General features: G+C 39.7%; 1 protein-coding gene across 2 annotated transcripts in view; it reads left to right on the top strand.

Moving 5' to 3' along the window:
- CUNH1orf87 (chromosome unknown C1orf87 homolog) overlaps positions 1-27,259 on the top strand; it is a 73,622-nt gene that overhangs the window by 7,462 nt on the left and 38,901 nt on the right. For both annotated transcript variants that reach the window (XM_070403357.1, XM_070403356.1), the window contains exons 3-6: positions 9,410-9,623; positions 20,080-20,202; positions 20,758-21,021; positions 24,048-24,169. In XM_070403357.1, the coding sequence (XP_070259458.1) occupies positions 9,410-9,623; positions 20,080-20,202; positions 20,758-21,021; positions 24,048-24,169 (723 nt within the window). The remainder of the gene's footprint in view (positions 1-9,409; positions 9,624-20,079; positions 20,203-20,757; positions 21,022-24,047; positions 24,170-27,259) is intronic.

Below are 27,259 nucleotides of genomic sequence, written 5' to 3'. Positions count from 1 at the left end.
TAGTAATAGAAAGTAGAGGATAAAATGGAGTTTCCCCTTTACACTTGTGTTTGAGCTCATCATGAGGGGAATGGATCCAGATAGACAGTATGGGAGGCTCATTGTATTCAGAACTGTACTTGCCACCTGAGGGGTAGTGTGCTTCATTCTGGATGTCACATTCTAGGAGGGACTCTGGCACAATAAAGGGGTGGACACTAAAGGTGTGGCATTATAGATGATCCAGGGTGTGAAATGTGGCTTATTTATAGAATCTGGGGATTGAGTTGTTAACTAAAAGAGGAATTGGGTTCATTTCAAGAAACTCCTGTGAGTAGAGATACTTCCAGTGAATAAAATTGGCCTCTATAGTTCCTTCCAGTGCCAAGAATCAATGACCCAAAGCACTTTATTCCATAGTTACATTGCTGTTGGTACAGCATTGTTAAGCACAAGGGAAATGGACTACAAGATTTTATGGGAAAAAGTAGCAAATATTTGTAATAATGTACTTTAATATTTATAACCAAGAAATATGTAAAGTTCTTATATTTTCCCACGTGACTCTCCTAGAGCCCATATCTTATCATTTTTAACCCCTCAAAGCCCTTCATATTAATACATTTTTTACTTTCTTGAACTTTTTTGAATTGTTAACATTAACAGCTATAAAAATTAATGCATATATGGAATCCCATCAACATTCTTTCCACAAACAATAATTGAGCACTTACTGAGTGCCAAGCCTTGAGGATACAGCAATGTACCTAAAGTTCTAGTGATGAGAGATACACAACAAACATATAGACAATGACCATTCAAGTGAGGATAGTGCAATGAACAAACATAAAGGAGGATCATAAAGGTATTTCAAATCTCAAAGGTGTTCCCAGAAGGCCTCTCTGCATAAGTGACATTTGAACTGAGACTGCCTGGAGGTAAGAGAATTATCCATGAGAATTTATCCAATGAGAATTATCCATGGTTAGCTACCAGTGAGCTGGCTAAGACTGTCCCAACTTTATCCCATTGGGCATGGCTCACTAGATTCCAACGTTCCATAAAAAATGGTGTAGCCATACAAACATCAGATAATGCAGGCTTTAAAGCAAGACCCATTAGTAGAAATTTTCAAAAGAATATTTTATAGAAAAAAAGGACGATTTAGTACTTACTAATTAATATGAACTCAATTGCATAACATTACAATGTATGAAATATAAATTGACATAAGTTAAAGGCAAAATGAATTTATAATCATAGCTAGAATTATTAATATGACTCTCTCAATAACTGATATGTACACTAACAAAGATATCAGTAAGAAAAAAATCTAAAAAACACTTTAGAACTAACTGAAATATAGAACACTACAAGTGAAAGCAATAGTAACAGAACACACATTATTTTAAGACTGCAACTTTCTATAGGCCCGGAGCTCTTCAGATATTACACATCTGGTGTTCCTAGCAACTGCTACAAACAGCACCTAAGTCAACCACCTGAAATGCAAGCAGATTTTTTTTTTCACAAGGCTGCCTCAGCTTGCTCTATAAAAAGTGGAATAATGTCTCTTTCTGGGAGCACAGTTCCCAAAGATCAGGGCACCCATGTAGCTGCTGCTTTCCTGCCCATGAGGTTCAGGCTGTGCCAAATGACACCACAGGTGCCCACCACCATCCTCATGCCTCATAGATCTACACAGAGAGTAAACATGCAAACATCTGAGAAAAGAGCTTTCAGGGCTGAGGGAACTGACAAAAGATAGCCTCTTGGTGTGTTTGAGGAGGAGCAAGGAAGCCAATGTTGGTGAAGCAGAGTAAACAAGGAAAGAGGAGTAGGAAATGAAGTCAGGTAGCAGGTCATGTGGGCCATGGTAGGAACTTTGGGTTTGTTCTATGGAGAATGGAATGTTCTTTATAGAATTGAGAGCAGTGGAAGACACAAATTGATTAAAAAAAATTTTTTTTTTAATTTTAGAGAGGAAGGGAGAGAGAGATAGAAACATCAATGATGAGAGAGAATCACTGATCTACTGCCTCCAGCATGCCCCCTACTGGGCATTGAACCCACAACCCTGGCATATGCTCTTGACCAGAATTGAATCCAGGACCCTTCAGTTTGCAGGCTGACGCTCTATCCACTGAGCCAAACCCACTAGGGCTGATTTTTTTTAGAGTAGTTTTACATTTACAACAAAATTTAAGGGTAAGTTATAGAGATTCCACATATACGCCTCTCCTTACATATGCATAGCCTCCCCCGTTAACAACATCCCCCACCAGAATGGTACATTTGTTAAAATTGATGAAACTAGATTGATATAACTTAATCACCCAAAGTCTATAATTTACCTTAAGCTTTGCTCCTTTGTTGTCCATTCTATGGATTGGACAAATGTATAATGACATATGTCCATCATTATGTGTCATACAGAATAGTCTCACTGTCCTAAAAATCCTGTGTTCTGTCTATCCATCCCTCTTTTTAAATCCATGATCTCTTTTCATACCCTTGATTTAGTTCAACCTCATTAAAGAAAATAACATAGCAAAGATTATTGTTCCCCACTCCCATAGACCACATGTATGTATCCAGAGGATGGCAGGGAGCCAGGAGAGCTGTTGGTGCTGCCGCCTTTCACAGTATGGACAGAAGACCTGGCTCAGAAACTGTACCTTAAAGCACTGAGATGATTGGTGAAGAGGACAGGCAGTTGCACAATCATTTTGCTTAGACTTGCAAAAGAAAACCAGGGGAGAGTGCAAGTGCAAAGAACATTAAATTTCAAGCCGAACAAGGCTGGCTGAAAGATTTGAAAGCAGCACAGTCTGCAAAGCTCCTGGGTACCACCCACCTGAGGACACTGTGGTGATGCTCTGTGGTTGTTGTTTTTCTCTATAACATGAAGGATTCTGAAGATTTTTAACTTCGACTACACTGCTTTGTTTTTTTAAAGTGGGTGATTTCTAGAACTGGTAATTACTGTTATTAGACAGATTACATTAAATCTCTTTTTATCTATTTAAATAGATTTTCCTCAGTTCCTGTGTACTATAGAACTTCAATCTTTTGAATGCTAGTTTTGTCTATCAATAAGGAAGTTTTAGAGATCCGAAGGAAAGAGCATCCTTTCTGTACCTGGGTGATGGGGAGGTTTGGATAAAGGAGATAGCACTTTAATAACTAACCTAAAATTACCACTTGTCAAGGGCTGACTGAGCACCAGGCTTGATGCTAAATATTTTATACATCTTACCGTGATAAGTATTATTTTTCTAATCTCACAGATAAAAGACTGAAAATCAGAAACGAGTACTAATTTGCCAAAAGTCACACAAGTTATGAGGCTAGGATTCAAAATCAGTACTACACTGCCTGAAATTACGGGTAAACTTTGCACAATTATAGAAAAAACCCTTCCTTTTTCATTCTCTATGCTTTTATTTCTCAAACTTTTGTGCACATAGGAATCATCTGAGATGTTTTCCAAGAATCAAGATTTTCTTGTCCTGTTTAATTTCAATTTAAGAATATCAGAGTGGTCCACATATCTGTCTTATCATCCAGCACCCTGCATGATTATGGCCCATCTCAGGTGGCCTGAGGTTCAATGGTTAGGAATCACTGTCATTTCCTTCAAGAACAAGCCCTTCACCCCATTTGGAATGTTTTTCCACCTCTTATTTTCTCCTTCAACTGCTATTTTATAGCTTAATTCCTTCATGGAGTCATGTTCATCCCCTTTAAGCAGATTGAGTTGGAAACTCCTCTATAGTCCCATATCTCTTTTTATACACTTCATTTTTTAAGTTATCACCTCCTTTTATAAACTTTAAGACAACATAGTCTGGAGACAATGAGTGGATTGGATGCCCACTACTACCTCAACTAAGAAGGTAGTAATGCGTAGCTCAAAGACAGGTCAGATAGAAGAAAATGTCCATAGTGTAAGCATGGATAATGGTGAAAGTGAAGAAAGAAGATTGCCGAAGAGAAGGGCTGCTGGGATATCACTGAAAGTACATCATACCAAAAGACAACTGCTGATTGATTTGGTTGCTAATTTTGCAGCCAATACGACCTTAATTTGAGAAACCATTTTTATTCTGTGAACTAGTTTAGTGCAAATGTCATTTAAGATACATTTGGTTATTTCCATTGATGTGAGAATTTGACTCAATACTATAAAGAAAGAAATGGGATATTTTGGGAATAACTTTGAAAATGCATTGAATTCCTTGTCCCTGGGAAGGTTACAAACCAAAGCTGAATGACAGCCACTTTGGTGTTCTGTACAGGGCCTTTAGGTCTAGGTGGGAAGATGAACTAGATGCCTTTATATATGGTATTTTAACTAATATTTTTAAAGAGAAGCAAAATCCTGTTGTTTAAGACAGACAGTTGTAAACTATAGGTGTAGACTTGAGGAGTAATGTAGAGGAAGGAGCATTAGGTCTGGAGTCTGGGCCTGAGTCGTGGATCTGTGCTGACTAGCAAGGTGATTTGGGGCAATTAATCTCTCTGATCATCTGTCTTCTCATCTGTATAATGGTGATGATAATACCTATTTTTTCAGGATTATTAGTACAGCATGAAAAAAATATGCAAATTTATATGTGATAGCTGACACATAAGCTTTTAGAAATGTTAGCTTGTATAATTACAATAACAAAGAAATAAATGATTCCGGCATAGGGTTGGCAGTTAAAGTCTTAAAATTCTTTCTGCAGAATAAATTTCTATGATAATAATACACACTGTGGCTTAGTGAATGACAAAAGAAGAAGCAGAAGAAAAACCCCTCACAATAACATTTGCACATTAGCACAGGTTTCATATTACAGCTTCCCCATGGAGTTCTGTGAGATTTTCAGTTACACTCCCTCCCAAGTCTCATTTTATTTTTTATTTTGTTGTCTTTTTAAAAAAAGGAAAAGTCTGCTTGTGTTGATTATCTGTTATTACTTCCAAATAAGAACATGCTTTCATTTACTGAAATTAGATCCGCAGTCACTGCCTTGGCACACTCTGGGCCGCCTTCTCCAGAGGATTTGGGCCTGTTAGCGCACAGTTGGAAATCGGTGACATTGACTGCCTGCCAAGACTGGCAGACCTTTAAGGCGGCATCTGGTGACCTTTTTGCTGAGCCCCTTGGGTTCTCCGTTTGAGATTTGATGTTCTTCGGGTGAGGGATGCTTCTAGCCACCTTTGCAATGTTCCTTTCTAACTCTGAGACTAAGCAGTAGCAGAGGGTGGCACCAAAAGGCTGGTTTGCAGGAAGAGCCCCATGTGAAAGAGGGAACAACTGGATAGTTTTCTCCACGTTTATTTATCATTCAGCATTACAATAATCCCCCCTAATTACTGTAGTTCCCAGAGGACATAAAACTCTTCACTGTGTCCCTGAGAGCAGCAGCTGAAGTCAGAAGTACCTATGAAGAAGCTACCTGTGTCTTGCTTCCAAGAGAGTACTGATAGCTTTTTTTTTTTATTCTATTGAAATGGCAGATTTCTAGTTTCAGTACCACAGGTAGATAGCACACAAGCACAGAAGTAAGAACTGTGAGTTTGTGAACAGCATAACAACCAATGTGTGTTGACTAGATGTTTGTGCTAGCAATAGACGCATGCCATTTCTCAGTTGGGGAGTCATTTTCATGATAATTTTAAACTGCTATGTATGTGGGGGGTTTTAAAAAAAAAACAAAAACAACAGCAACAGATTTAACAGGTTATTTTTGGTTTTTATATCTACTGTGGTTGTTTAAACAGACAGGCAGATATATTTCACATTTCTCTGGCTCGTCTGTCCTGAGACTGCCCACAAAAAAATTTTGAAGGTGATTAAAGCAAAGATAATTTATCCCTTGATTTCATCTGGAAGAACGAACTCTCTGCCCCTGTGCCCAGTTTTGCCTTTAAATCCTGCACTACCTGCTTTCGTTGCCTCCTCCTCTACTTTCTGTCCCTCATATAATCCCAAACTTCCATGGAGTCTCTCCTGACTCTTCTATGGGCAGTAGGAATTTAGGTGCAACCAGGTAGACCTAGGTTTAAATTCTGGCTTTACTACTGAAAAACAGTGTAGAATTGGACAAATCAAATAAACTTTCTGACACTTGATACCTTCATCCTAAAAATGAGACAAATATGAGCACCTATCTGTAGGGTTGATCTGAAGACTAAATAAACTAGTGTATGTAAGTGGCTAGTGTGACTGTCATGAGGTTAAATGCTCAGAAACATTATTTTTGCAACCATTGCAAACTGTAACTATTACTCATTAAGTTTTTTTGTGGTAAAATTGGGGTACAAGATTAAATACATTTCAGTTGTACAACATTATAATTTGATATCTGTATACACTACATAGTGTTCACCACTGTATGTCTAGTTGCCATCCGTCACCATATAATTGGTCCTCTCTGCCCCTTCCCCTTTCACCCTTCTCTTAAGTCCCTTCCCCTCCCATAACCACCAGTTCATTCTTTGTATCGATGAGTTTGTTTTTGTTTTGCATGTTTTTTTAGATCCCACAAATAAGTGAAATTATATAGTACCTGTCTGATTTATTTCGGTTATTCCTCTTATAAATTTCAAATATCACTGATTCTTTGTAACATTCACTTGACATTCATCCATAAGTTAATGAGGTATGTTTTATATTATTTATATAAAATGTATGTCGATTTTTTTAAAAAACTTAGAAATATATCTATATGCATATACATAGATGTGCACATCATAAGTATACTCACTGAATTTTCAAACATAATACACCCATGCAAAAACCATCCAGATTGAAAAATAAAATAGTACCAATATCCTAGAAGCCCCCTGGAATTCCCTTCTGGGCTCTACAACTCTCCAAAAGGTAACCTGTAGCTAAAAGCTATCTATCTAACTTAGAGAAGCAAGTTATACCAGCTATTAACTTGATTATTTGTGTTATTTTTGGACAACCAAATGAAATTAAGTTCCTTAAGGTCAGGGACCATATGCTATACGTCTTCTCTCACTGCAAGAACTATTTATTAAATATGCACCTTTCTTCTATATTCCCATCTTGCTCTGTTGTTATTGGACTGCACCTGTCTGGCAAGACCCCAGCCCTGAATGTGCCTCACTGTGTTCTTTGCTTCTCCACAAGGACTCCTGGGCAATCCTGGAGGAGACCATTCACGCTCTCAGGCTGATGCCACAAAGTCATGGTCTCCAGCCTTCATGGTCACTCATTTTTGCCCCTCCAACCTTTCTTCTGATCAGTTGTCTTCCACTCTTCATAGCAGCTATCTCAAGCCATCTACCCTTAATCAGACTTCCTACCCCACCACTTCCCCCTTGAGAGCCAACAGGTAGCCATACCATGTATATCAAAAGAAAATTCAAACTGTCAGCAATTTGATCAACATCCTGGCACCAAATGTACAAATAAATTTGCCTGCAGCCTCACCTAGCTCCCTGTTACCCAACCTTGAGGTTTCATTTCCGCCTCTGTTCTCTCAGTGACACTCCATTTCACTTTGTCAGGGATCATCTCATTTTACCAATGATATCCTCTCCTTTTCTCTTTTCTCAGCCCACTTCAGTCCAGTATCCACCCCCATTATCTCACTGAAACTCTTTTGCCAAGATTCATGGTGATGTCAATGGGTACTTTTCAGTGCTTACCTTTCTCAGGAGTACCTAACACTGTTGACTATGCCCTCTCTCTGGAAACATCCTCTTCACTTTGCTGCCAAAAACTCACACTGCTGGTCCCCCTCTACCTTACTGAAAATTTCTTCTAAATGGCCTTTTAGGGTTCCTCTTCCCTATATAAATGTAGGAGTTTCTCAGAGTTCTTTCCTAGGCCTTCTTTCCTTTTCATCCTGCCACAACCAAGAGGATTACTACCAAAAATATACATCTAAATCATTGCCTATGATTTGGTTTTACTAAATCAACAAACACTGAAGCAATTGTTTCATGCTCAGAGAGTATGACATGCTTTAAAATAGAGCCTTTCTACTGTATTAACAATAACATCTAGAATTTATAGAATCCCTTCTAGACATAACAATTTTGAAATTTATTTTTCCAAATTATAAAATAATATTTTCTCATGTAGAAAATTAAGAATAGTTTTATGAGATGTGATGTGATATAATATAATGTAATAGAGTGTAATGGAATCTACTGAGTTTCACTACCCAAAGATATTTACTGTTTACTTCAGCTTATATCCTTCTAGATATACTGTATACTCACACATAAACACATATATTACAGACATGCTTTGTACATAGTTGAGATAATTATATTTTTCACTTATTTCTATAACCAGACATTTTTGTGTCATTAAAATTATTCCTAACTATTTTAATAGCTCTGTACATTTTATCATATGGACATATAATTAAATATTCAACATATCTACCTATTACTAAATATTTAGAGTTTTTAATTTTTCTGCTTCTGCATTTTTTTCATAATACACAATCTTAAAATTTTGGTTTAATAGGCTAAAGGGTTTCAACTTTCTGACTCTTCATACATTTTTTCAGGTTACCCACTCAATCACTTAGATCTTTTGGTGTAGCCATTCACCTTTTTTTTTAAGTTTTCTATATTTTAAATGGTGCCTTGCAATTGTTTTTGACTTATAAGTCTTTAGTAATGAAACAAGTTTGAATAATTTTTAAATTTTGTTTATGATTTGCATTTTCATGAATCATTCCTATTGGATTTTTATTTTCCTTTTCTTTTCTCTCTTCAGGGGTGGGTAACATTTTTCTGCCAAGGGCCATTTGGATATTTATAACATCATTCGCAGGCCAAACAAAATTATCAACTTAAAAATTAGCCTGTTCTATTTGGTCAAACATTTAATTAACTCACCCCTAATGCCTTGGCAGAGCCAGACCAAATGATTTTGTGGGCCTTATACAGCCCTTGGGCCAGAAGTTCCCCACCCCTGCCTATGGAATATTAAATTTAAATGGAGGACTAATGAAAGGAAAAGAAGCTTCAAGGTGAGGAGTTGAGGAAAGACATAGAGCAGAACTGGAGCTGGCGAACTGCCTTGACTTTCTTCTTTTTCTAGTTATAAACAGCAAAAATACCTTTCAGGCTTGTAAGTAAGATATGTGATGATCTATAGGGTTCATTTTGATACTGTCATTACTTACAATAGGAGCTCTGGAGCAGATGGACAGATGATCTTTATGAGTATGAGGAAGAGGGGAGGGGAAATAAAGGCTAAGGAAATAATAACATGGCCTCTCTATGGTAAATGATCCCTAGACAAATAACCAACATTTACTTCTTCATTCCCCAATGCTGGGTTACTACTGTTCACACCAACAAACACCTTCTATTTTCTCATGCCAGCCTAGCACATGCAAATCCACCCTTTAGTAACAAAGTGCAAAACCTTTCTTCACAGCAAGGAAGAGAACTTGAAGGCAGAAACTCAAAGAGTGTTCCAGAAATCTGTGACTGGTAATGCAAGGCAGATGGGCAGAGACCCCCCAGTTCCTAGTAATCCCACTGATCATCAAATCAGTCATGGCCCAGATGATGTGCAAGAGAACAAGCCCCCCGAGAACAACCAGAAACTCCTAACGGGAGCGCTCGGTAGCAGACTTCTGGATGGCAAAGTGAGTGACAAATACCTGAACTGTTCTTGGTAAAGGGCTAGGAAAATTCAGAGTTAGAATAGAGGCATATATTCATACAAATGGTAATAGATATATTTTGCATAAGATAGACTTAGAATGAGTTTTTTAAATCTGAAAATAAATTTTGAGATTATTGTATATATGCATCTTTGTTGACCACAAATTGAGTTGCTCAACCTAGTCTGCCTCTGGCTCACTCAATGATGGACATATAGTGATAATTATCACCATACATGTAAATTTGGGATAGGTTGGAGGTAGGGTGGTCTGTCTTCTTTAACATTCCAGGGAGAGATCACTTACTTTCAAAATCCAGTGCCACCATATCTAGACATCCAAAAATTATCAGCCCAAAACTATCTGGATAGAAATCTATACCACTGCACTCATGTTCAGAATCAGCCAAATGACCCACAACAAACTAACGTGATAATGAAGAATCGAAATGATTAGTATTTTGTAATTAAAAAACAAGAATAGCAGCAATTGCAAACTGGATCCAAAACAAGAAAAAACTAACGATTTATTGATAACAAAGTACCATTTCCAAAAATTGTCGAAATGGCAATTAAACGAATACATAGAGTAGGAGTTTTGCAGTGCTGCCAAGCATTAAGTGACAGCCAGATATTTTAGTAGAATGCTGAGAGTCTGCAGCACACTCTAACATAACCATTTTTAGTTTTTAATTTTAATAGCCCCTACTAAATCTTTCAGATACAAGCTAGTTTTAGTTATATGAGAAAATAAAAGCCTATGGATTTGTGACTTTTGTTCATAAGAATGCTGAAAAAAATGCAATTTGGAGTAGTTAACAGCTCAACAATGGACCTCAGACCATACTCTGAAAGGTCTACTTGAACAGTGGGGTCCAGAAATAAAAGTGACTTGCCCAAAATGTCAATGGCACAGCTTGTGCTGGAATTCTGGCTTCCTAATCCCCAGGTAATGCATTCTTTTTGCTTTCTCATGAGTCCTTGAATTTAGGACTTGGTTGAAGCAGAACATAATGCATCTGCAGAGGTAAACTAATCTGTTATGAACTTCTAAAGACCTCTGAGTTTTCACCTAATTTTGACTCTGGTATTAATGTATTTGTTTTCGTTGCTCCCCAAGGATGACTTTGGTAAGAATATTATAGTTATGAAACACTTTATTATTGCCTGGTCACCTTCAGGTAATTTTTATTATTTGCTCCTTGGAATTAACCTGTGAGGTTATTTCTATCACTATGATATATAGATGATAAAACTGAGATGCAGAAAAATTAAAGTGACTCAAAAATGTCCAGATAAGATGTTTACTGAGGTTTTCTTTTCTCTTCTTAATATTGATCTTCCTAATTATAAAATATTACATACTTAGGTAGAAATTTTGGAAAATGTGAGGAGAATACAATTAAGAAGAAAACAAAACTCAACTGAAAAGAAAAAACAGCGGTGTACTTCTTTCTCTTCTTTTCTCCACGCATAGATATACTAGTAAAGTATGAATCATGATGCATATACTCTGTTATCCTGCTTGATTCACTTCATAGCAAGAATTCTGTTCCAGCTTCACAAAATTCACCTTAAGCATCCTCTTTAATGGCTCTATGAGTCATACTCAGAACACTTAAATAACATTTACTCTGTGCCAGGAGCTATTCTAAGCTCTTTACATAGATTAACTAACGTAACTACTCTCAAGCACCCAATGAGGTAGGAACACTTATTAACCTCAGTTCATAGGTGAAGGAACTGAGAAACAGAGAGTTCAAGTGCCTTGTCCAGATCGTAAGACTGAGAAGTGGCAGAGCACAGTTGAAGCCCAGGTTCTAGGTCCTTAATCACCAAACTGTATTCATTCCTTTATAGGAATATAACATGGCTCATTTAACTAATCCCTTATTTTGGGCATGTAAGTCATTTCTAGGTTTTCTCTTATAAATAGAAAGTTGTTTCTTAATATGCCCCCTACCACAGTGAGCTGTCCATTCCTGGAACAGACTCTGTGTTAGCCATTATAATGGGCAGCATGTTCGCTGGATAAGCTGTTCATGAGCCTCCATAATCTGGACTCTTTGCTAGCGCTGGAGTGACAGAGGGAGATGACGTGTCTCTCCCCCACACAAAAAACTCAATGAGGTTTCTCGTGGGAGGCTCCGTAGGGCTAACACTCAACCACCAAACACAGCAAGGCCTCGTGGGAGGTGTGGGCCTAATTGGTTCTGTCTGCCAAGTGTGTGGAGCTGGCCTGCCAGATGGCAGCCACAGTTGCCTGGTACAGAGACCCTCATTACCACCTTGATAAGTGGTAAATGGAATCATGCCTCGGTGAAAAAAACAAACCAATCAGAACTCATTCTAGATCCTCATCCCTCACACATAGATGAAAATAAGCTTTCCTGTGTGGTATCTAACAGACAATCTGGACTGAATTTGCTCCAAAAGAGAATTTACTGATAAAGACTTATGCTAACATGGGTGAGGATGGGCAAACTTTTCTAAATTACAGATGCAGCTTGAAGGGTATCATATGATTAATAGGAGGTAAGTAAAGCAGAAAATGTTAAGTAAATCCATTATTTCATGTAAGTGAGAACAGTTAGATATCTTAGAAATCAACCAGTACAAAGTTTCATTTCACAAATGAAGAAGAAGAGGCCCAGAGCTTCATGTTTAGTTCAAAGTTTCACAAGTGAAGAGCCTGGTTCTTCTCACCACCGACCCTAGGATCTTTTTGTCTCCAATTCTTCTCTTTATGTGTCTTTGAAAATATATATGTTGTTTACATTATTTCTCAGAAAAATCCGTTCTGCCTTCTCTCAGAAAATAAAAAAGAATGTGTGACTAGCAACGAACTCAGTAGCACGGTTTCAAAAATAAAGTTAGTGTGCTTTTTGTATCTGGCAGCATGAAAATGAAAGTGTTAGTGCTCTCATTTTGATAATTATCATGGCTGATTGGTGGTGTTTCTTTTAAACCCCGTTTGCGTGTTTTATCTTGCTTGTTCTGCTCAATAGCCCTGTGAGAAAACAACAACAAAAAATAGCCCTGTGAGGAAGGTAGCAGCACAAAATGTTATTTCCTTTAAGAGATGAATAGATAGATGTGAAGGACATTTCCACTTGGCTGTGCAGCATTGGTGGCTCAGATTCAATATGTTCAAAGCAAAATCTCCAATCCCACTCTTTGTCTTGTGGTCTGCCTCACAGAATGGCCTCCCAGTTCTCCTGGTTGCACAAGCAAGAAACCTGGGCATGCTTTCCTCTTCTCTCTCCCTAACTCTGGTATCCAACTAATCACTGAGACTTTTAAATTCTACCTCCTTCATGTCTCTCAAAAACTGCTCTCTTCCTTATGTTTCCTCTGACATCATCCTAGTCAGACCACCATTATACCTCAGCAGAGAGACTTTAATTATCATCAAATTGGCTTTCCTTTTCTATGCTTCCCTCTCTGTATTGGTCAGCTATTATAATACTTCTGTGTAACAAATTACCCCAACACTCACTCAGTGGTTTATAATAATTTATGCTTAAATCAGCAGATGTGAGCTAACACAGCATTAATTTGTTTCCCTTGGACATTCCCAGGCTTGGCTCCAGATTGAAAATTTGGTTCAGGTCTGCTCTGTGTTTTTCTTATTGGTCTGAATCAGTGGGTTCTTCAAGGCAAGTTCTTGTCATGGTAATGGAAACATTTCAAGAGTACAAACTCAACCACAAGTACATTAGGCCTTTGCCTGTGTCATATCCACTAATCTCCCATTGGCCAAAGCAAGCCACATGCAAAGCATAACACCAACAGGGCAGGAATGTATATACACTACCTCTTTTAGGAGGAACTTCAAAACCACAGATCAAATGTAACCCCTACTTAAAACATTTAAAACCACTGTTTAATTCTCAATGCTCCAGTATAAAATTCAAACTCCTTGACTGATCATTTTAACTCAACTTTGTCTACTCTATACTTCCCTCCCATCCCCCATCTTTCACTGAACTGAACTTCAGTTTCCCAAATAGAGTTCCATTCTCTTTTATCTCCTACTAGAGGCCCAGTGCACAGATTCGTGCACTGGTGGGGTCCCTAGGCCTGGCCTGCACCCTCTCACAATCCAGGACCCCTCAGGGGATGTCAGATAGCCAGTTTTGGCCCAATCCCCGCAGGCCCGATCCAGAGAGGAGGGAGCCCAATCCCCACAGGCCTGATCCAGACAGGAGGAAGCCCAATCTTGTGCATTGAGCGTCTGTCCTCTGGTGGTCAGTGCACATCATAGCAACCTGTCGACCAGTCATTCGGTCATTTGGTCACTTAGGCTTTTATATATATAGATCTTTTCCCCATGCTATTCCTTTTGTGTGGAATTCTCTACCCTCCATCTTTATTTAACCCTAATTACACTGGGGTCTCAACTTAGATATCAGCTCTGTCGAGAAACATCATTGTCTAATCATCAAGACTGAGGTATGTGCCTTTTCTAATGTACTTCTAAATCAACCTGTGCATAACCCTATAGCAGATGTCATCATGCTATTAAAATAAGTTGTTTCTTTGTCTCTCTCCTTCAATGAGTCTATAAGTCCCCTGAGAATAATATTTTATTTTGTTCATTGTTATTTCCAAAATTCTCTCTCTATGTAAGAATGCTAGAGGCTTTCACATTAGAGCCTGGAAGAAGTAAATATATGTATTTTTTCCACTGGTTCTTAATATTATGTTGGATATATTCACAAATGTAATTAAACAATGTAAAGCAACTAAAAACATAATTAGAAGAGAATAGGAAAAACTGTTTTCAGATTTTAATATTATACACATAAACTCTCAAAACAGCTAGTGAAGAAATTACTAAAACAGTAAGAGAATTTGACAAAACAGTTATAACATCAATATATACAAATCAATAGACTTCATGTATATAGAAAAAACCTAGTCAGAAGATAAAATTCAAGACACCTTTACAATAACAAATAAATGAACAATTAAGTTAACTAAATAAAACAAATGCCTAGACATAAGCTTAACAAAAAATGTCTAAACCTTTATGAAAAAAAATAAAACATTCTTGAAAGACACAAGAGTAGATTTGAACAATGGATAGGCATGTATGTTCTTATACAGAAAAAGTTAACATCATTAATCTCTATAAAAATCCCAATAACCTTTTTTCAGAAATATAAAAAGTCATCCTAAAATTCAGATAGAACCTCAAGGGTCTCTGAAGATCCTAAAAAATCCTGAAAAAGAACAAAGCTGGAGAACTTATACTTTATTACTTCAAAACTAACTATACAGGTACAATAACCAAAACAGTATGGCACTGGCATAAAGATAGACATATAGACCAATGAAACAGAATAGGGAGTCCAAAATTAAAACCTCACATAAATGGCCAAATGATTTTTCGCAAGGTATCAAGATGATTCAAAGAGGAAAAGGTGGTCTTTTCAGCAAACGGTACTGGGAAAACTGAATAGCCACATGTAAAAATATGCAGTTAGACTCTTATCTAACACCATGTACAAAAATTAACTCAAAATGGATCCATGACTTATATATAGGATTCTAAACTATAAAACTCCCTGAAGAAAAAAATAAGGCAAAACCTTTTTTAAAAAATATATTTCTACTGACTTCAGAGAGGAAGGGGGGAGGGGAGAGAGAGAGAGAGAGAGAGAGAGAGAGAGAAACATCAATGATGAAGGAGAAATATTGATCAGCTGCCTCCTGCATGCCCCACACTGGGGATTGAGCTCGCAACCCAAGAATGTGCTCTGACCAGGAATCAAACCATGACCCAGTCCTGGTTCATAGGTCGATGCTCAACCACTGAGCCATGTTGGCTGAGCAAAGCAAAAATCTTTATATTGGGTCTGTCAAATATTTCTTAGATATGACTACAAAGGCATAGAAACTAAAACACAAAATTGACAAATTGGACTTTATAAAAATTTTTAAATGTTGTGCATCAAAACACATTACCAGCAGAATAAAAAGGCAGCCCACAGAATGGAAGGAAATCATATATTCAATAAGAGATTAATATCTAGGATATATGGAGAACTCCTAAAGCTCAACAAGAAAACAGATTTTTAAAATGAGCAAAGGACTTAAATAGACATTTAAACAAAGAAGATAAATAAATGGCCAATTGCACATAAAAAGATATTCAACATAATTATTCATTAGGAAAATGTAAATCAAAACTACAATGAGATGCCATCTTATGTCTATTAGAATAGAATTATCGTCAAAAAGAAAAAAAAACAGAAATAAGGACTGTTAGTGAAGGTGTGAATAAAATCTGTTGGTAGGGATGCAAGATGGTTATAGGTATTATAGAGGACAGTATGGTGGTTTCTCAAATATTAAAAATAGAACTGCCATATGATACCACTTCTGGGTATAGAGTCCAAAGAATTGAATGAAGGGTTTCAAGGAGGTATTTGTACATCCATGTTCTTAGTAGCATTATTCATAGTAACTAGAATGGGGAAGAAACCCAACTATCCACCAACAAATGAGTGGATAAACAAACTGTATGTGCATACAATGGAATAATATTATTCTTAGGACTTTTAAAATATGCATTGGATGTCTCTGCAAATTGACATGACTTCTACAATATAACTATTTTAAAATAGTTTTATTTATAAGCAATCTTTTAAGAAGAAAACTTATTTACATTTCCAACACTTGCAAGTTCCAACACCCCAAAAAGAGTTACTAACTTAGTGTTAAATTTCTGTGCTTCATTTGTACCAATTCTTTGATGGAAACATCATAAAACCAGTATTGGTCAGGAGTCATTTTGGCTATCACATCATCCCCATGCAGTATTTTGTGATTCAAAATAGAGCAAATTAGAGAAACCTATAGCATCAGAGATTTTATAGGTAGTCTGTCAATTCCCAAAGTCAGAAACATGGTGATTTTTAAAAATATATTTTTTCACTGATTTCAGAGAGGGAGGAAAGAAGAGAGAGAGAGAAACATCAATGATGAAAGAGTCAACCATCAGCTGCCTTTTGCACTTCACCTACTGGGGATCAAGCTGCATCCTGGCAATGCCCTGACCAGGAATTGAACCATGACCTCCTGGTTTATAAGTCAATACTCAACCACTGAGCCACACCAGTTGGGCAACATGATTATTTTTGATGAAAATTTCCCATTTTATTTTCATTGACACTTTGGGGACACTCTTTGCTTTTGAAAAACTATAACCAGGATGATTTACATTAGTGAAGGGACAAATCTGAAACCCCGTGTGCACTTGGCCTGAACAAGAGGTCATCAACATTCTGACATTGTGTCTCTCTGTTTGTTCTTCCAATTTGGTGCTCTTTTTTTTTTTTTTTTTTTAATATATTCTATTGATTTTTTACAGAGAGGAAGGGAGAGGGATAGAGTGCCAGAAACATCGATGAGAGAGAAACATTGATCAGCTGCCTCCTGCACGCCCCCCACTGGGGATGTGCCTGCAACCAAGGTACATGCCCTTGACCGGAATCGAACCCGGGACCTTTGAGTCCGCAGGCCGATGCTCTATCCACTGAGCCAAACCGGTTCTGGCTGGTGCTCTTCTTAATGCTTGGAATCAGCAAGACATAGTCTTGGCCCATACACAGTTTACAGTCTATTGGAGGGAGATACAAAAAATAACAAATAAATACATAATGTAGTTTTAGAATTTACAAAATATTTAAAATGCATCATAACACATTCTTCATACCACTCCTAGGAGAAAAATATCTTTTCCCTTTTCATAGAGGAGGCCATAAAATTTAGTCAGTGATGTCTAGGCCAAAAAATTTTGAGGGCAAGAATTATACCTGCCTTGTTCATCTGACTCTATGGTGCTGAAAATAAAGATACTCAATAAAGTTTGGTGTTTAAATGAGAGCAAAGGGGGCTAAAGAACACCTTGACCTCATTAGCATAATGAAGTGTTAATAAGTACATGTTCAGAACACTGTAATATAGAAGTGTATCAAATTCTCAGAGACAGAAAAATATATGTGCTTGTAAATGGAAGTATTTTATATTATAAGTAATTTTCAAAGACACCTACTGTTTGAACAATATGTCTAAAATACCTAGCCAAATATTTTACAGAATGAAACTACTCTATGTACTGAATGTGGAATCTCTCTCATCCTAGGGTAGAAATCGGGGTTCAAATCTTATCTGCACAATTTACTAGGGAGTTAACTTTGGACAATTCTGACTTCAACTGTGCTCTGAAAGCACCCATCTCTCTCTGTTATGCCCTTGTGTGAACCTATGAGATTTTCAATATTCCTTTTCCTTTTCCTGCACTCTTCCTTCTTCTTTTCTCCTCCTCCCTCACCATTCAGCCTGTTCAAATCCATATTTAACTCAGCTTTCAAGCCTAGACTTAAATGTCATTGCTTCCAGACCTGGACCACCAGGTCCAAGTTAGGTGGCCCATGGACTGTTCTGATAGTGGCCCTCGCTCCATGTTTTCTTTCTATATCTCTCACACTCTGTAAACTCTGTGAGAACAGGGGCCAGGTCTGCTTTGTTCACTGTAGGGCCTATCAGAGTGCCCAGCCCAGACTAGGCATTCCATAAGTATTTCTTAAATGAAGGAATAAAGTTACTTAATTTCTGCAAGCCTCAGCTTCCCAAGTATAGAAGGGTGCTATATGTAGTATCTACCTTATAGGATTGTTGTAGGGATTAAATTGAATGAATTAAGCAAAACACCTATATGATGCCTGTACAGAGTATGTGGCCAATAAATGTTTTACTTTTATGACTATTCTAGAACTCTCTGCTACTTCTGCTCACTCTGCCCACTCTAGAGAGCCTCTTGATTTTTCTTTAAAACTAGAGGCTCAGTGCACGAGATTTGTGCACTCAGCGGTGGGGGGAATCCCTCAGCCTGGCCTGTACCCTCTCGCAGTCTGGGAGTCCTTGGGGGATGTCCAACTGACATCCTTAGTGCTGCTGCAGAGGTGGGAGAGGCTCCTGCTGCTGTGCTGCACTCGCCAGCCATGAGCCCGGCTCAGGACTTCTGGCTGAGCGATGCTCCCCCTGTGTGAGTGCACTGACCACCAGGGGGCAGCTCCTGCATTGAGCATCTGCCCCCTGGTGGTCAGTGTGCATCATAGCAACTGGTCGTTCCACCATTCAGTCAATTTGTATATTAGCCTTTTATTATATAGGATGCTTTATGACTATAAAGCATGAAGCACCATAGGTTGCTATCTATACTAATAGGTCATTCATTCAACATGGCAACCAACTGAGTACAGTTACTCAGTTTTCTGTGAATGCTTCTGATAATGTCTCCTTCCAATTACCTGATATTAACAATAACCATGCACCCTGATTTGTACCTGGGAGTTTATTTTTATCAGATATGGCAAAGTGACAGATATAAAGACAATGCCTTTGAAAGAAGAGTTTATTAAATTCTCCAGGAAAAGGGGCATACCATACCACTTAGGGCCACATAGGGAAGCAACAAAGCAACAAGGTCAGTCAGGAGGTAGAAGTGAGGAGAAAGCACAGGCCATGGCCTTTGTTGGGGTTTCCATGAGAAAGGCAAGGCGGGGTTAACAGAGTAGAACTGGCTAACTTAAATAACCCAGGGGACTTTGGGTATAGGTCTCCATTTATCTGGTATCTAGACCTCGGTTGATTCCAGGCAGGGGAAATACTGGCTCTGTGTGTGAGGGTTAGATAAAGGAGGTGGATGGGGATATGAACCAAGACCTGGTTGGTTTTCATATGAACAGTGTGGTAGCAGGAAGCTGTTCACTATCTCTAGGAATTAGGACTGGGAGGGACAGTCTCCTCCAGCCAGGCCCTCTCAGATATCAAACCATCATAAAATACAGGGGGGGAAAAAAGCATGATTCATACACATACTCCATGGCAAGAGGGAATGGGATTTTATCATTAGCCCTTGTTCCATCATTTATTCTATTGTAATCTCTAATAACATTGCTTTTGGGATGTAACAGTCTGGGTGTTTAATCTCTTCTAGTTCATTCTAGACAAAACTGGCAATTGCCTTTGCTAATCTTTCCTGAATCTGCTAATCACAAGAGCCTAAGGATACCCTTTCTCTAATAAGCACCCTAATTTGCCTATAAACACCTTATGTTCCACCTAATTTTACTTTGTGCAGACACCTTCTTTCTTACACAAATGAAATGGTATCTAATTATTAATATATTTGTCAAACACTTGTTAATTACATAATGCTGAAATTGATGTTGAGACAAACTTTCTTCTTTGGGGACTTGATGACCCAGTGACTCCATGGGCTAAGTCATTTGGAACTGGGAATATGTTTGAAGGAATTGGTTGGCTCAGTCATATTCTCTCTTCTTTCCTCCTTCTCTTTCCCACTCCCCTTCTGAGACTTACTACCATTTATTTGTCTTTGTTTCTTTAAAACTCCCAAACAGGCAAATGTTTACTGCAGCTCTGTACCAACTGGAGACCAGTCCCTGTCCTATATCCATGGCCTCCCCCGGAGCAAACTTAGAGACTGGTCCTTGGAGCAGATGGGAAGCTCTGACCAGCCAGAGGTGTGTATACTGAGAGTTGGTGAGTTTTCTATTGTGGATGAAGGGGTATTATTTGTTGACTGTATACTTTGATGTGGAACAGACAATAAGACCATCTGAGGGTGGACGGTGGACACCCAACTCCACATATCTAACTGGCTTTTCAGGAAGCTTTCCTGGGGAGTTCACAGGAAGATCTCAAATATCCCAACTGAACTTCTCACCTTCCACCCACCTTCCATCTCCCAAATCCAATGGGTCTCTAAGATATGCCATTCTAAATTCTCACATAATCAAAAGGTTATTTTGTAAAACAAAGATGGTATACCTTAAGTAGTATGTACTCTGAAGTTATTTGCTCCTTTTATTCTGAAGGAGAAGGTCCTAAGGCATTGTAAACTAATAAATACATCCAGGTCAAACACTTTCCCTCAGGTATTACTAACTTGTCCTATACTAGGCTAGGCCTGAAAGTAGATGCTCTGATACCAGCCCTACTAGGCTTCTGCCTCCTTGCATGGGCCTTCAGCCATCTTATTTCAGAGCCCTGTTAATTTTTGGTTGTTGTTGTATCAGGATATTGGCCAGAGGCTAAGTGGAACGACAAAAGAAGACACTTTTCTTCTCGCCCTGGTCAGAAGAGAGCTCAAGTCCCACTCTTTGAGTTCTGGCTTATTAGACAAGCTTCAAAAAGAGCTGAAAATCCTGGATCCCATCGCCTCCGGATTTCTTCTTCAGTCTCAGCTGAGCCGCCTCTTCCTGAGGCATGAAGTCCCTCTGCAGTTACCAACAGTCAAGATCCTCTGCCAGAGGTTTGCCAGGAGTGGCTCTCCTGAAATGGTATGGCCACCTCGAAATTTCCAGTGTGCATTTCTTTCCTTTATTTTACTTGAACCCACCAGAGTAATGGAATTAAAAGGTTAGTTTCTTTCTTTAAAAAATAACCTTTTCTATTGACCCCTAAGATATAAAGCTTATTTATATTCATACTAAAGGCCCGATGCACAAAATTTGTGCATGGGGCGGGTGGCGCCTCAGCCTGGCCTGCACCCTCTCCAATCCATGACCCCTCAGGGGATGTCCTACTGCCTCTCGAAATCCGGGACCACTGGCTCCTAATTGCTCGCCTGCCTGCCTGCCTGATTGTCCCTAACCCCTCTGCCTGCCAGCCTGATCACCCTTAACCACCCTGCCTGCCTGATCACCCTTAACTGCTCCCCTACTGGCCTGATCACCCCTAACTGCTCTCCTGCTGGCCTAATTGCTCCTAATTGCCTCTGCCTCACCCCTGCCTCTGCCTCACCACACACCTGGGACCCAGGATTCCCTCTTCCAGCTGGTTGCAGGCACCCGGGACCTGGGCTTCCCTCCCTCTGGCCGGCCGCAGGCACCCAGGACCCGGGGCCAGCTTCGCCTGGGCCAGCCACAGCCACAGGTACCCTGGACCATGGGGCAGGCAGCTTGTCCCTCTCCCGGACCACAGGTGCTGGTGCCCAGGACTGCAGGGTGGGTGGCTTGTCCCTCTCCCAGGCCGCAGCCTGGCTGGTCCCCATACCACTTTCCCCAGTGTTGAGCATCTAAGCCATTAAGGCATGATGGCAGGAGGGCGTGATGACCATTTGCATATTAGCTCTTTATTGTATAGAATGTGTAAATCTCTAGTTAGAATACACCAGAATAGAAAATAGATTTAGGTCCCTTCTCTCTTTTTTTTAATATATTTTTATTGACTTCAGAGAGGAAGGGAGAGGGAGAGAAAGAAACATCAATGATGAGAGAGAATCATTGATTGGCTGCCTCCAGCATACCTCACACTGGGGATAGAGCCCACAACCTGGGCACATGCTCTGACCGGGAATTGAACCGTGACCTCCTGGTTCATAGGTCAACACTCAACCACTGAGCCTCACAAACCAGGCAAGTTAGGTCTCTTAGTCCTGCTTAATCTCTCTTTAATGAGCTTTCCCTTCCCAACTTTCATTGTCTACTCCTAACACTAGTGAGATAGAGATTCAAGATAATGAGTGCATTTAAATCCATTTACAAGCTGAGCAGTTGGTAAGAATGGAGAACTTGACTAAGAAGTGTGACAGTTCCTAGAGCATTAGAGAGTTTGGGGGGTGGGGTAGTAATTTTTGAAATATAACTCACCACCATCAATTTACTGATTAGGAAACTGAGCTCCAGAGGGGTTAAGGAACTTGCACGGGGCACCTGGAGAATTAACGGCAGACCCAGGGCTGAGATAAATGTTCCCCAATACAAGGGCAGGGTTCTTTCTCTGCTTGTACTTTCCAAGCTCGCACTTGAAAGTGAATACAAAACAAGGTCCAAGTGTAACCAAATTCAGGGAGCTAGAGAAAAGTGCCCTAAAAGAGGAAGAAGTAATAGCAATGGGAAAATCATTAATGAGCATGTGATGATAGAAAACAAGGCCAAAACCAACCTGGTTTCATGTTTAGCAGTTAATAGGTACACAAATGAATGTAAGTTCTCTCTCCTGCCCATCCTTAAACTGCAAAAATAAAATTAGTTGTGTATGTATGAGAAATATTTAGCAGTAAAATGGCAACTTATGAGTACAACCTCCTGAATCTTTAATTCAATCAAATTTTCTGGTCTGAAATCTAATTTATATCTGGGACCCTGTCTAGCTTCCTTCTCCCATGCTACCCCCTCCACTGCTCTGGAGTTGTCTGTCCACCATAATCCCTAGGATTCCATCCAGCCCAGCAATGAAAAAATGAAAATGGACATTACTTCAGTCCTTTTCTATGTAAAAAAAATAATAATTTATATATATATATATATATATATATATATATATATATATACATACACATACATACATATATATGCCTAAGCGATCATCCGACCGTCTGAGCATTCACCCGGTAGCTATGACGGGCAATGACCACCAGGGGGCAGATGCTCCGACCAGTAGAGGAGGGAGCCCGATTCATTGCGGAATTGGCCATGGGTTAGGCTGCTGCTGGGGCACTGTCAGCCCCGAATCTGGTCACCTGCACCCTGGACCCAGAGAGGAGGGAGGAGGGAGCCAGTGGGCATCTAGGTCCTGGGGGGTGGGCCTGCAGGAGGGGGTCTCACAATCTGGGACCCCTCGGGGGATGTTGGAGAGCCGGTTTCCACCCAATCCCCACAGGCCAGGCCAAGGGACCCCACCAGTGCATGAATCTTGCCACCGGGCCTCTAGTAATAAAAAATAAAACTTTGAAATTCTTTTATTTACCTTAGTAACTAAGACCTTATCCTCAAATAATCTGAATATATCTGCTGAATATATCTAAATATAAGCACATATTATATATAATACATATATAAAAGAGAGAGAAGCTAAAGGCTAGGTTATAGTGTACTAACAAATAGTCCCAAATCTCAGTTGCTTAAAACAGCAAAAGCTTATTTTTCATTTACATTACATTTTTGTAATGAGTTTGCCACAGGCTCTTCTTGGCACTGTCATTATCTTAGCTCCAAAACCGAGGCTGATGAAGCAGACACTCTGGAATGTTTGGGACATATGGCAGCAGGAAAAAGAGCTCTGAAGGCCTCATGTCAACAGTTCAATCCTCAACCCAGAAGTAGCACATGTCCCTTCTGCTTATAACTCATTGGCCAGAACTGGTCACATGGTCCTACCCAGGAAGTGGAATTTTACCATTTGTCCAGGAGGGAGAATAATAGTAATAGTTGGTTAAAAAAAAAACACTAATAATTATTATATTTTTAAAGCTGCTTTAAAAATTCTTCATTCTTTAATATTTCAAACACATTTCATTTCAGCAGGCCTCTTTTCCCTACATGTAAATTAAATAAGGATGCTCTGTTTCATATTTAATTTTCAGGTGAACTATGAGAAGCTACTTTGTTTTCTGAAAGTGGCAGCCTCAGATGATCCACAGCAAAGCAGAAGAGCCGTGGACAGCAGCCTGAGGGAAGCTCAGGGTGGTACCCATCACAGCGAAAGGTACTTCCTCCCTTTCTGTGGGCACATTATTCCCAGACTTTCAGAGCTGGCCGGGCTCTTGGAGGCAATTCCCTATTAGGTGAGCAGTGCAGAAACATAGCTGTTCACCAACACCCAGTTTACACTTAGTTTTCTCTCACTATGCTGTAAACAGGTGAGCATAGGAAATTATTTGCAACAATTGTATATGTTTCTTAACAGCAGTGTTTGTTTTTTTTATGAGGTTTCGGTATAAAGATGAAAAAATCCATTCTGAAATAAAAAACGATTGTGGCTCTGGCCGGGTGGCTTAATTTTAATTGGTTGGTGAAACATCCCATACACCAAAAGGTTGCGGATTCGATTCCCAGTCAGAGCACATACCTAGGTTGCAGGATCGATTCCTGGTCAAGACAGGTACCAGAGGCAAATGATCGATGTTTCTCTCTCCTCCCCCGCTCCACTCTTCTTTTCTCTCTAAAAATTAATAAAACATATCCTTGGGTGAGGCTTAAAATAAGTAAACACCTAAATAAAATGAAAGAAATGACAGCGCCCTGGTGCAGTACTCATCTAGAGTGTGTTCCGGGAATATGTTCAGTCAGGGAACTCCTGCGCTGCAGGTAGCAGCACAGAGAAGTTTAAGGTACAGAATCAATAATCCCTTCCCATAATCTCAAGGGAAAGAAGTGATTAAAGGTAAACATAGGAAATGAGGAATATCATTAGAGATGAGACACAGTAAAGCATGACAGTCTCTGTGTTCTCTAAGAAAACTGGCAGAGGGCGGTGGTAGGAGCATAGCCCCATGGCCAGAAGCCTGGGCTCAATCCCTGTCTCTGCCACTAGGTGGAGCCTTGGGTCACTTAACCTCTCTGTGCCTCCACTCTCCAACTGTAAAATGGGAACAATATGTAACAGTGACTGAGTTAATCGATGCAAAGTTCTTAAAGTCTTTGGTACACGGGAATTGCTATAGAAGTGTTTGTTACTACTTTTTAACTATCCTGTCAGAAGATACCCTTTTCAGTTACAAATCATGTGACATAGTGATTAAGAGCCATGGGATAGGAATTTACCTCTTTAAGAAAAAGGTATGGTTTTCTGTACAAATGTCCCTGGGCCAAGTGTTAGATTTAATTCCCTTTACATGTGCTCTGTTGACTCTGATACTTCATCAAACATTCATTGAATACCAGCTGCGTGCCAGGCACACTTTGCTGGGCACAATGAATTCAGAGGTGGGCAAGGCCCAGTCACTCCTTCAAGGGCTCATAGTCCAAACAAATATCCCTCTGGGAGTAACGGTCCTACCCATAAAGCCCTACACATTTTTAATAGTCAGCAACCACGCTTCATACAGTAGTAGACTAACACGTGGCCCAAGGACATTTGTACAGAAAACCATACCTTTTTCTTAGAGGTAAATTCCTATCCCATGGCTCTTAATCACTATGTCACAGTAGACTGTGAGAGGTAGCAGACTGTGCCCAGGAGAACGTGGCCACGCATTGACAGATATGGTGGGTCTATGAGTCCTAGACAGGAAGCCTCTCCTGAGTTCTAGACTGGGTTATGTTTCTTTGCTGCACAGTCACATAGACGTTTCCCTTCATAACAGACTTTGTCCTGGTAATTACTTATCTCACATTTGAGGTTAGGAATAGCATCTGTCCTGTCCCACTCAGTGCCTAGCACGGGTCTAGCATAGTTCCTGGCACATAGGAGATGCTCAATAAATACTCGTTGGTTGTAATTGGCACCTCCCGTTATCCAAAGAGCTTGCATCACTTCACGTGCAGGGACATCTGGATTTCTACCCTATAAAAAAGGTGCCTGAAGAGATCATTTGGAACTCATCACAGAAGGCGCTGTTTACATGGACCAGATAGTGTGTGTGTGTAGAAGCGCAGGACGAGTGGCCTGTAATGAACCCAGGCTCCTTGCTCATTAATGTCCTGCTCAGGAAAATACCCTCTCGTGTTCTTCAGGTAGAGCTTTAAATGAGGCAGCTCTGTGATGTTTTAAAAGCCGCCAGCATCACTAATGGGACCAGATGAAATCCACTCCTGCAGCGGTTTCCTAAGAAACCCCACCGGCTGCAGTAAATGGGTTCCATACAACACCTGCCAGTTCAGGACCCCGTGTACGGAGATGGGGGCCAGAGCCCCATGAATTCCCACCCCCAGAAACTGGCACTGAAAGAAAAGAAGGAAGAAAGAAAAACTTCTGATTCAAATCTGGACAGATACTTCTGGTTGACAAGGCCCGAGTCATGTGCCCTGAGCAGCAAAGAGAGGTTGGGAACGCAAATAGCTGGCATGCTCCTCGGCTGGACTGAGAGGCAGGCTCCCGGGCTGGGAACTCCCTGAACAAGGAAAGTGGGTGCAGAGCTAGGTGACCAATGCAAAGACAAATAGCCCCTTTTCCTCCTTTTCTGTACCAAACTTTTGGAAAATATTAGCTATTGTTAAGTAATTCAGAAAGGCAGAGTTTGGTGTCAAAGCTCAAGTAAGAGTTACAGAGCAAAAGGAAGATAGCATATGACCTTTCGGAAAGTTAAATGCATCTAAAAATAATCCATTGCTGAGAAAATAGTTTGGCCAGATCTGGAAGGACACATACTTTTGAAAGTGAAATACGTAAATACCTCAAACTAGTTTCATAAAATAAATGACTCTGACACTTTATCACTCTGGTCATTTTCACCTGTTATGGAAAGTAACAAAAGCCAGTTTGCTAAACCACCTGAATAATTACATACATTTGCATGCCATCTGGTAAATACATAATTACCCCCAAACCTTTCTGGGTTTTCCAGCTACAAATAGCAGAGTCAAGGATAATGCAGGAAGTTCGCCTGGGTCAAGATTGCCTCCTCTACAGGTTCTCTGGTCACAGGGATCTGCCAGGATCTGCCTTGCTTTGCTTGTGACATGTACCATTTGGAAATTTGATTATCTGGGCTCAAAAAAAAAGTAAGATGCGGGTAAAGTAAACTACCATGGACACCTCTAATTTTTTTTCTCTCAACCTGGCAAAAAGAGAGGGTATATTACAAATTTGGTCTATATTCTAGTCGAATGGGTGGGTTCCTCCTGGAGAAGAGAC

The sequence above is a fragment of the Myotis yumanensis genome, unplaced genomic scaffold, assembly GCF_028538775.1.
Source record: "Myotis yumanensis isolate MYYU_CA2020_CCGP unplaced genomic scaffold, mMyoYum1.0.hap1 SCAF_2, whole genome shotgun sequence".
NCBI classification, from domain to species: Eukaryota; Metazoa; Chordata; class Mammalia; order Chiroptera; family Vespertilionidae; genus Myotis; species Myotis yumanensis.
The sequence above is the reverse complement of the archived record's forward strand: the minus strand, read 5'-3'. Positions and strand labels throughout refer to the sequence as shown.